Genomic DNA, 12,020 nt, shown 5'->3' with positions numbered 1-12,020 from the left:
ACTTTCACAATCTGTGCAGAAGCTCTAGGTTTACCTTTTAATAACACCAGGACCAAGAGGAAGGCAGACCTCTTCCTTTTCTGTCCACAGATTATCTGTTTCAAGTGTCATTAAACTGCACTTTTGTCACTTAAGTGATTGAAGTTGCTATAACTTTGCCCCACCCTATCCACTGGGCTGTGCTTGCCTGTATTTGTTCTCTTGCCCAACCTCAGGTGTGTTAGGGTGCAGCAAGGAATTGCAAAAGAAGGTAATCCATTTACCAGTCCTGCCTTTGAGCATTTTTGTTGTGGCTTGTGTTACAAAAGGAGAATGTGTGAGAACTGAACTAATTGGTCAATCCTGGAACTAAATGTCAGTTATTTTGGTTTTGTTCTAAAATATACATTTCTGATTTAATCTTTAAACCAAGTGTGTCGTGTTGTGCAACCGCTGGACTCTGACTAGCATAGTGGTTTACTGTATTCTCTGTTTAACACTTCAGTGTCCATCCGCACGTAATTGTGTAACTGTGTGCAAAGTCAGAGCAGTGACCCAGGGGGGTCTGTTGTGGAGTCCTCGCCATGGTAATCAGTGGGATTACCCCCCCGTCTTCATATTAACCCCGCGTTTAAGGTCGCTATTTGTAGCAACACATCAGATTTGTACAAGGATGGCGCTCTAACACCACCGTCGCTGCTCCTGGAGCTGCTGTTGTTGGCTACCGGGTGTGACGCGCAGACACATGCATTCTGCTCTCCCATCACGGTCCAGCTTTGCCTCGACAACACACAGCGTATCATCCCTCCAGCCCTCTGGAGATCTGACATCACCTCACATCTTTAATGCTCCGACAAGGGACGAACGCGTGGCCGGAGCATCACTCAAAGGGCGTGGCACCTTGTGAAAAATGTCTATGAAGTCTGAAAGCTAATAACACGCATAAGGATTTTTTTCTTTTTTTGCCTTTCTTCCAGCTGACAGGTCTCCATGTATACAGTGGTAAGTGTTGTCATTGACCTGGCGGGGGAGCCAGATACTATTGATTTCGCATCGCTTTCATTTGCCTCGTTCGCTTATTGTTACGGGTCATTTGGAGTTGGTGGATCAAGTGTGCGTCCTCACACCTAACGTGCCCATATTTATGCACCTTGACCCGCGATGGTGAGGCGGGGAGGGGATGGGTTGTGAACGTTTTAATTGCTTAGCTGTGTTTCTCATACATTTCAAGACAAGCATTGTTCTTTCCACCCTTATCCCCATTTTTCTTTTGTCTCACAGAGCTCCAGTTCGGGCAATCCTTCCCTACACTGCTCCATGTCTTCCTCGGCGGATTTTTCGGACGAGGATGAGTACAGTCTTAAATCTGGATCGGCGTCTCCTGCACCCGGAGACACTTTACCCTGGAACCTGCCGAGACATGAGCGGTCCAAGAGGAAAATCCAGGGAGGATCCGTGCTGGATCCGGCGGAGAGAGCTGTGCTCAGGATCGCAGGTGAGGGGGAGTCTCCTTAATATGAAGTTATTAGATAGCAATGTGCAGTAAGGACAAAAACGTTATGTAACATAACGATATGTTACAGTCCCCACATATGATGTATTTAGAGGAAAAAATGATAGACCTCCTTAAGTTTATTATTTTCTCGTGAGCTCAGGTTTATTTGGGGACAATCTTGTCTGTAGTGACGTGGATCTGTGGCACATGTGATGGTATTTTGGTCTGCCTGTTTTCTGCTTTTAGACTGATGCTTTAAACCCAACCAACAAAATATTGATTGTCTAGTGTAGTTTTAACATTTGTCCCTTGTTATTAACCAAAAAGTAAAAATTTATAATAATAATAATAATAATAATAATAATAATAATAATTTTTTAATGTATTTGCTGATATGCACAATCACAGTACACATTTATTGGCGCCATGGGCTGGCAGTTGCTTCACACTTGATAACTTGATCGGAAAACTTGTTTTATAGCACGTAAGCATTTTATAATGATACTTTGACTCTAATTAACGCCGTAAAATCCCTACGAGAAATAGCGTTTCAGATACAGATTGTCATGCGTGACGCGTTCAATGAAAGCTGGGTATCCGTAGGTTTAATGTAGAGCTTATGTCGGCAACAAAGATAAATATACGATTTCAAACGTTTTGTTTGGGCTAAATCAGCCAAAACCGCTCGGACACGCCATAGCTACACGGTCCTCTAATTGGAGAGGCTGACAAGAATAGGCGTTTATTTTTGCGCACTCTAAAGAAACGAGCAGTTAGTATGTTTTAGCCCAGTTTTAAAATCCTACTGAGATGAGGTTCTTCCAGTTTAATGAAAATCACTCGCGATAAGATTTTGAAATGGCTTTAATTTATCTTTAAAGCCAGTATTGATTTAAGTGACATGCTAAAAAAAGTGAACCTTAGGTTGTTTTTTTCCAGTGTAGCCTGTACGACAGTCATTCCTATCAATCTGGTGAAGTCCGGAGAGGAAGTGTCGCCTATTGGTCGGAGCGCAGACAAGGGAGGGTTGTAGGGCGTTTCCTTTCGTACAACAACAGCGCCGATTACACTCTGAATCCACACACATACACACGCACACACACACACTCACCCGTGCTGTGTCCCTGTCCGTCGCTGGTGAATGTCCAGTTTGGGAAGCCCGGGTTATGGCTCAGTACACACCGCAGGCTTATGCGCTTTCGGACGAACAGGAATACCTCCAAGCTTATGAGGATGTATTGGAAAAATACAAAGGTAGGAGAGTCAGTGTTGAATGGATATCTGTCAGCTTTAGGGCGAAGAAGAAATTGCCTGATTGCTGCTTGACAGTTCAACAAATGTCAGCCTGCTCCCCCGTTCTCTCTCTCTCTGGTGACTGGCTGGTGTTAGTGTCTTTATCCCCGCTGTGGAAAAAGTGGGAATATTTCCTGCATGACATCACATTTAGGTTGAATTTGAGTAGTCCAAACAAAGGCTTTTTGTCATCATAGTTGTTCACTAAATAGGAGGCTTATTAATTATTTTATTTAGCTGTTATATTGAAAACATTAGTCTTGAAATATGTGTAGGAAAAACTCTGATTGCGAGCGTCAAATTGAAAGGTCCAAGTGGATAAAACAAGTCTGCAGTATGAGCAAATCATATTTTCACAATGTAAATGATCATTATTATTATTGTTATTATTATTATTATTATTATTATTATTATTATTATTGTATGTTTAAAATGGTCTCGCTTACAGGAATGAAATTCAAATGTCTGGTGCTTCAGACCTGGCAGGACAATGACATAGCAGGCTACACGTCAGCTCTCATCAGTAGCTTTTGTAGCTGCTCCTTTTGGGTCTATCTCATTAAATAGAACAAATCCATCACACGTAAAGGGCTAACTTCATTCAGCATATCTGTGACGGCTAGATCTTGACATCTCATAATCATGCATTCTCGTAGCAGGCTTCTGGAGATCCGGTAGGGCACAATTCAAACAGACAGTCGTGCTTTTAACTCTTGTATTTCCTGTTCACTGAATCTGAAGCATCAGAACAACATGTAACTATTACTATGCCCTGTTGGACCAGATAGTTGTTGCGAGTATGTTCTCTCAGCTGTTGAGTATTTTAGCCAGCAGGCACAGTCAGCTGTGGTATAAGGCTTAAACGCCCCGAATGCACTCTAATGGGATCATATGATGTAGCATCATTAGGAATCTGTGGCTGGTGTCTTCCGGCAGAAGAGCTGCAATAAGACAACAAGCAGACTTATTTTTGAGTGTTCTTTTGCCATCATAGCTACTCTGTGATCCGCTTTAGATGTTATAAACTGATTTTAGGGAAAACGTTAACTCTGCATCAACAGTTGCATGAAAAATGAACTTATCAAGGAAGGGTAAGGTGCTTCTTTTCTGTTTTCCTCATCATTTTAAGAAACTATTTTGCATCAGTCTGAAGCATTGTCGTTGCAGAGTAATGCTTATATCTTACCGTTTAACCAGTTTATCACTATGTCAAGAAAAATTAAATAGGTTTAGTGTCCTTGTTTTGGACTTATTGATATTATTCTGCACAGAATTGTTTGGACAGACAGACCCTGGTTAAAACTTAAGGTTTGTTTGTGAGTTTTCTTATAGCCAATCTGCTTTGGTTACGTTCTGCACTTCATCGGAGAAAAAAACAACAAACTTTGACGGTTGAAGTAAAAAGATTTTTCAATAATTATTTACCAGAGTCTGTCAAAGAAAGCAGAAACACATTACTTATGAGCTGAAGTAATTCTTTACAAAGTTCTGGATTGTTTGCATCTGCAGTTTTACACAACAGGAACAGTTTGATAAAATTACTGGATTGAGTTGCCTTAATAAGTCGTGTTTATAAGCGGATGATACCCATATGGAAAAGAAATATAAAAAACTTATAAAAGACTTGCATCAGATGTGGCCTACTTCATATAGTGAATCATATAAGGCTTATATGATTTACTCATTAAAGTGGCCACTTTCATATATTGTTTTAGTAAGTATCCAAAACATACAAGTTTCATTTATATAATTTTTCTAGGGATCTTATATCTGTTTTCACTCTTGTATGCTTTTCATACAAGTTTCACACAAGACAGATACAAACTTTATAAGATTTATATATATTTTTTCCATATGGGTAATGCTGATAAATATCTTTAAATCAATCCTGTGCAACCTTTTGTTCATTAAGTATGTTGTTTTCTTCAGAGCTGAGACATTTTTCCATTGGACGTTGTCTAAAAATCGCTTTATTTTTTTAATTTATTTCCAGTTGATACGATCACAGCCCGAAGCGTCTCTCCATGTGATGGCCAGAGTATCAAAGAGGCGCTTTTTCATAGCAAACTCATCAACAGTAACTAAGCAAACACAGACCAGTAAACAGAAAAGCCAGCGAGCAGGCTAAGAGACAGATTTTTGTTTGTTTTGTTTTCATTTTTAACTGTTGAAATTCAGGCAGTTGTTATATTAATCCACGCACACTAGGCCTCCGTGACATGAGGAAGCATTTCAGTGTGCGATAACATTTCTCAGTACTGCAGTGATGACAAGATTTGTGACAAGTAAAGAAATAATGAAGTGTGCATATTAAGTATACACTTCTATACTGTGCCTTCAGCTTTAAGACTTAACCATGAATACTCTGCGCTCACTGAATAAAGCTATTAGATAAATTATGTCAAACATGTTATTAGTGAAAATAGAATAGTGGTGCAGTTTTGATCCTCCTTGTCAGCTTAGGGCTTTCTGTGTGGAGTTTGCATGTCTTCCCTTTGTTTCTGTTGGTTTTCAGTGGATGCTCTGCCTTCCTCCCACCGTCCAAACATGCTTGTTAAGATAATTGGTGATTGGTGTGTATTATCTGCGATGGACTGGTGCTCTGTCCGGGGCGTACTCCGCCTCTTGCCCTATGACAGCTCGGATAGGCTCCTGCAACCTCTAAGAAGATAAGCAGTAAAAAAAAAATGGATGGGTAGATAATGCTGCACTGGGTCACTGCTGAGCGTGAATGCTTTGTTCAATAAATAATAACTTTTATAATTGTTTGGTATCAGTTATGTATTTATCACTAATGCTTATATTGCAAACACAAGGAAAGTATACGTTTATTATGCTGATTATTGTCCTTACACTTTTGGCTTTAATATATTATATTACCTTCTGTACACTTTACCATTGAAGAGTTAAATCAGTTTACAAATATACTGTGGTTCTGAGCTAATGTGAGTTCACAGGTCTTAGAATTGCCACAATTGCCATCAAATGAGGGCAAGTATGTTGCTGTTATTATACCTGATTTGGAATGTGGCACTAATTAGGTACTTGCACTAATAATACGTTAAACAGAGCGACTGCTTTGGGTTGAACTGAAATTCAATGCAGGGTACACATACAAAAGACTGTAAACTCGAGGAATGAGTTAAAGACATGTTTTTTAGAAACATACAGTGCTTAATGGCACTGGGCAGTGGCTGTATGGGATCACACTGTTCTAGCAGAGCCTGCTTGGTAGGCTGTCAGGATGAAGGGGCCACTGGGTTTCTTAACAGCTGATGATCCTTCGACATCAGGAAAGATTTAATGGATTAAACATTTGGTGGTTCAGTCAGCTTTTCTTGCAGTTCATTTTGTTCTTAAGAAGTTTGATGGCCTGGATGGTTTTATTACATTGGAGGAACAGTGTATTTTGAAATAAGAACCCCATATGCATATGTTTTGCCTGCTGATAAAGGAGAGTCTTGCTGGAAATGTTTATTTAACTAGTCTTCTTCAAGAAGACATACATGAAAATAAATTTTCAAGAAGATGTGTACTGTAACCAGCTAGGTACTAAAAATATGTGTTATTTGCAAGTACTCATACAAAGCACTGAACCGGTCTTTAGGATGCCTGTTCTGTTTTTTATTAGGGTGTGGTCTGCCAGTGTGTCTGTCAGATTTCTCTCTGTGAGTCTCTGTGCTCTTCATTATGACTTGCAGGACTATTGCAGATACTTGAAAATATCTTCATATGATTTAAGCTAACCCCTTTTAATATTTTTATTGCCTTGTTTTATCACACACAGAGGCAAGTGAGAGCTTTGCATTTTTTGCACAGTCACTGCCTTTGTCCACCCTCCTGGGCTGTGCAGCCCAACCCCTCTGCTCTATGTCGACAGCCCACTCATCACATTCAAATGGCCTAGTGGCCCACACACAAAGCAGGCTGGCTGTATGGAGACAGTCTGCTACCGTACAAAAGATACTTTGTTTTAATGGAAGGAAGATACAAGTTGCAGACACATGTTCATTTGCCATGGCGATTAAGGTGACACTCCTGAAATTCATTTATTTATAGGAAGTGTTGAAAGGAAGAAAATGAGGTTTGCCCTGTCATATTATGCATCTGATAGCTGCAGATTCATGTGCTCATGACTGAAAAATTACATTAGATTTCTGGATCAGTTTCTGATTTCAGCTTTATCATCTTTTTCTTTTTTTTCCGCGTCCTGTTCGGCATTGTTGTCTTGAATTGTTGTCTGAAGGCCAAAAAATGCCAAACAGATTTACTTTCACAAGTGGAGCCTTACAGCTTTCACTATAATTGTCCACTTGATAGTCATATTTTATTAGAAGTTAACTTGTTTTTTTTATTTTGGATTATTACAACCATAACGGATGAGACTGGGGGCGGAAAAGGGGAAAAAAAAGGAAAGAGAAGTTGGGAAGAAAGTTAACAGAAGGAGAAGAAGGGAAAATAGACGAGATGAAAAGGGATAAAGAGAGAAAAACACTGCTTCAACAGCTGTTGAGGAAAAAAAGCAGAGCAACCACAGCAAGAACCAATATATGCATAAAAAACAATGTTACTGAAAAACACACAGTAATAATACAAGATTTTTTAGAGGCAGCAGCAGCCCAAGATAGTGTATGTTTCTCAGTACCTGTGTGCACACCTGTGTGAACACTTTTATGTACACCTGTTTGTGTGAGCGCGCTTGTGTTCGTAAGGTTTCTCCATGTAAGTGGGTAGCTGAGGACCTGAAGCAGGCATGAAGGAGACCTGGGCCCCAGACATCATCAGGCCCCACAGAGCATGAGAGCCTCAGTAGGACCACCGCAGGTACTACCGCGACTCAGAGAAGAGCAGAGGAGAGACCCAGCATCCATGTTGCAGAAGCACCAGATGGCTGCAGTGGTGCACTGGCAGCCAGCTATCCCAGAGCAGACCGAGCTCTGGGCCCAGAGACCTGAGACCCAAGGGCACCCCAGCCCCTAGCAGAGGCTCAACAGAGCCAGCGGGCCCAAGGCCCGCCAAGTGGCCCTTGGGAGTGAGCCAGTACACACCAGAGCACCAAGCCCCAGACCCCGAGAAGTACTAATGCACCAGTCCATGGGGACACCAGCCACTGGCAAGGAATGTAGCTTGGGAAAATAGGCCCCATACCTGGGGGAGCCTGAGATGTTCTAAGAGAGAGGGAGAGTCTAAGATGTGACCTGACACCAGACAAACAAGCATACACAGACACAAGCATGCATTCCCTCTATCACATACACATACACAAACACTCACACACACCCAACATGGAGGCACACAGAAATGGACGACGTACACACACTCACACTCTCCATACCCTCAGAGTGCTCTCAGTTTCGTTTTGCAGGTTTCGCCAAGATGCATTCCTAGATCATACTGCTTCTTATCTACAGTCAGTAATCAAATGCCTGATTGTTTTCTTGATATTGGCCAGTACATTTTGTTTACAGCAAGTGCTAAAGCATGATGTTGTTCTTGCTGCGAGGTCCTTCACGGATCTAATCAATAAATCTAATTTCAAAAAAACATAACAACTCTTAAAACACTTCTTTACTATTCCCTTGTCTTCAGCGACAGAATTGTGACTTACTATTTTTGTCATATCTATCTATCTATCTATCTATCTATCTATCTATCTATCTATCTATCTATCTATCTATCTATCTATCTATCTATCTATCTATCTATCTATCTATCTATCTATCTATCTATCTATCTATCTATCTATCTATCTATCTATCTATCTATCTATCTATCTATCTATCTATCTATCAAGTTGTAATATGGCTTTACTGCAGTCCAGTGTCGTTGCATTAAAACAAATCTGTGCCTGAGCACAGTGCATGCTCTCTGTTGTATTTATATGCTGTCATGGTGATGAGACCAGCATGACTGAACCTCATTCCACAGGCCCGCTTAGCTCCGCTTACATGAGATCATCTTGTGAGTCTCTGTGTCCCACCCCTGACTCATGCTCTGGAGCCTTTCCTCTCCCGCTCCAGCAGCAACACCCTTCTCTCCCAAATGCAGCCGTTGCTGGGAAGCAGTGCCACAGTGGTGCAGTGGCAAGAGGAAGCAGGTTTCCTTGCTCTATGTTTTAAAGTGGAACAGCCATTAAATGAGTTGTTCCATTGCTTTTTGTTTTGCCTTCACATTACGAAACCTGCTGGTTAAAAACCATTTCAATACTCTTGTGATTATCCTTATACCTCGTGTAACTGGTGAAAATGAAAACATTATGAATTCATATTAGATTTAGCTATTGCTATGCTCACTTGTAAGAAATTAATGTAGCATATAAGCTTCGCAATAATGGCAAATTAGTGGAAAAACCTGAATAAATGCACGGAGATACCTGCTTTTGTACAGCGTGAAGGGAATCATTGTTTTGACTGAAAGCGGAATGGTGCTAATCATATCTTATTATTCCTTATGAGGAAGTATCTGTGGGAAAAAAAGAGGTAGAGTTATTTAGTAAGGACCACTGAACCACCTTATAGATACCATTGAATATTCTGTCTCTTTTAATATTGTAAGAACAAATCTAGATAATTCTTAGCTTTGTGTATCTTATACAGTAGAACTATGCATCCATCCATCCATCCATCCATCCATCCATCCATCCATTCTCTTCTGCTTATCCAATTTAGGGTTGAAGGAGGGGTAAAAACTATCCCAGATACCATAGGCCAGGGTACACCCAGGACAGGTTGCCAGTCTGTCACAGGGTTAACACAGAGAGGCAGACAACTATTTGCACTCACATTGACACCTATGAGCTGTGTAGAATCACCAGTTAACCTAACCCCAGTAACTGCATGACTTTGGACTGTGGGAGGAAGCCCGAGTACCTGGAGAGAAACTGGGAGGGAAACTAGGACAAAATAATTCAGCATGATGGAAAAATGTGGCTTTGTTTAATTTTGTTTTATTCTTATGGTCTGTAAAACACTGTGAGTTGTGAATCTGTGTTTCTTTAATTTAAAAAAAGAAAAAGAATCAGTTGTTGATGTTGAGTGGTCATTGTTTTACAACAGTGGATGGCAGCAAAATTTGAGTGCGATCTGGGTGACGTCCAGCACTTTTACCTCAATTAGGATGCTGGCAAACGTTGTGTCGGGCAAACCTGGCCAACAAAGTTATGAGATGGGCTTGATGTGTGTTATGACAAGTGTTTTGTGGGCTGCATATAGAGTGAACCTGTGGCTGATTCACCCTGAGTCAATGGTCTTAGTCAAGGCCAAATATGGCCCACAGAAATCTACAGATATGGGTCACATTTGAGCCAAATATTCATTGGTGTCATGGTCCAATAAGGCAGGTGCAGCTGCTGCACAAATGGAAGCTATTGGATTGTTTGCAGCTGTGTGTGTGTGTGAGAGCGTGTGTGAGTGAGTGTGTGTTTTCAAGCAAGTGCCGTAAGTCTGTATTTATGTGCCATTAGCTATCATTAATGGCTCTCTGTTTCCTCTGCTGGACCTGAGTAGTTACAGCTCATGTCTGTGGGTACGCTGCCAGCTTCATCTTTATGCTCCATTTGTATTTTATCAAGGGTCAGCTCACCCGTGGGTGTAGCAGGGCACATCATTATTACACCAGAAATGGTAAGAATAGTCATTAATTATTATTTTCTGTCTGTGTATCCAGCTAATATTGCAGCTACTGCACGTTTTCAGAAAGCGATGGCTCTTTTAATTTAATGATATGCAGCATTGGTTCATGCTGTCCCTTTTTTAATGTAGAGCCTGCACTTTCTCAGCAGCAGTTGTAGGAAAGGAGTCATAAACAAAATAATATTATGGTTTCTTTTTAACGTTAGTCTCCAAAAAAGCAAAGACTGAATGAACAGGCTGCTCTGAAGGCTTGGCAACCTGTTCCAGTCGCATACCTCTGTCTTTGCCCTACCTTTAAACTGGCTACAATATTTCACTTACAAAGAATGGGAAAAATGCACCTTCCGGTATCTCCCCCTCTATGATGTTTTCTGTCTTTGTTTACACCAGGAACAATGATGTCAGCGTGCCTATTAAAACACACACTGGTTGCAGCTGATCATATTGAACTGAGCCACCAGTCGTCCGCTGTTGTGACTCAGCTTATATAAACCTCCAATTTATAGTTTGACAGGCATAAGCTGTTGAATAATAGAATCAGTAATATTAGGTTGCTGTAAGTTGCAAGAGACTTGATGTTTAAGGGCTGACAGTCTCTCGGTCCTATCACTATTTTTTTCTGATTTGATTGACTGTGGTATGTGTCATGTGTCTCTTACATAGCTCCATCACCATCAGATTAACATTTCATTTTAGTTTGGATTATGAGTTATGGCCCTCAAAGCTATACCAGCTTAGCCGTAGACTGTGTTTATCACTAATTAGGAAATGCAAGTATGCTATTTAGGGCAATATGCTAAGATAGCAAATATGGTATGTATTTGGTAAACATTCTGACTCGCCATTGTCTTTATGTGCACGTTCGAATCAGGAGCATTATGTTAGTAGAAGAAAAGGCAGTTGAAGTAGTAGTTTAGACTGTTTTTCCTCTACTTAATCTATTTTTTGGTAATAAATAAATTATTAAAATAATTAGCAAAACCCCCAAAATAAGAAATTGAAAATGCAGTTAAAGTATCAAATAATAATAAATAGCCATGTTTTGCATCTCCATATAGATTTTTTTGGGGGGTAGAAAAATAGCTCAAAAATGTCTCTTTCGATAGCAAAGGTTGCCGACCTTCGTTCAACAAAGACCAGGGGTCACCAGCATGTTGGTGTTTTGCTCAAAGCGCCACTCTTCTAATGTGCAGCCTCACAAAGCCACAGCTGCAGGGCACTACTGTGCACTCTTGCTTCAAAACATAATAAGCGTTTAAATAATAAACACCATAATTATGATGTAGAGTGATATAATAAATATATAATATAAATATATTTATTTCAACATTTTCAAAAGGAACACGCAAAGACTGAACAGGTTTTGTCCTGATGGAGTGTTTAGTGAAAGGTTTAGTTTTTTAATTTTTTTAATGTATGTTAGTGTATGAGCAGGATCACTACTGTGTGGAGCAGGGCCTTATCATTTGAATTATTTCAGAGTTTTTTTAAATGACCAGAGTCACTGTTAAATAAAGGTGCAATGGGTTACCTTGTACTCTAAATAAAGCACACAGGCCTTTGCTTACTGAAGTGGCTGCAGCATAAGAGCTGTGAAAGGAGGCCGTTTAGCAAGAATGTTC

General features: G+C 40.4%; 1 protein-coding gene across 14 annotated transcripts in view; it reads left to right on the top strand.

Annotated features, from left to right (window-relative positions):
* The window catches only part of LOC134639590 (dystonin), a 104,832-nt gene that overhangs the window by 4,733 nt on the left and 88,079 nt on the right, over positions 1–12,020 (top strand). For 7 of the 14 annotated variants that reach the window (XM_063490848.2, XM_063490859.1, XM_063490849.1 and 4 more), the window contains exon 4: positions 1,261–1,474. In XM_063490848.2, coding sequence (XP_063346918.1) covers positions 1,261–1,474 — 214 coding nt within the window. Of the gene's footprint in view, positions 1–816; positions 982–1,112; positions 1,144–1,260; positions 1,475–2,585; positions 2,729–3,824; positions 3,859–12,020 lie in introns of those variants that run through there. The other 7 variants (XM_063490860.1, XM_063490858.1, XM_063490855.1 and 4 more) reach the window with 5 other exon arrangements.

This window comes from Pelmatolapia mariae, linkage group LG13 (genome assembly GCF_036321145.2).
Source record: "Pelmatolapia mariae isolate MD_Pm_ZW linkage group LG13, Pm_UMD_F_2, whole genome shotgun sequence".
Classification (NCBI taxonomy): domain Eukaryota; kingdom Metazoa; phylum Chordata; class Actinopteri; order Cichliformes; family Cichlidae; genus Pelmatolapia; species Pelmatolapia mariae.
Note: the sequence above shows the minus strand (reverse complement) of the source record. Positions and strands in the feature narration are given on the sequence as shown.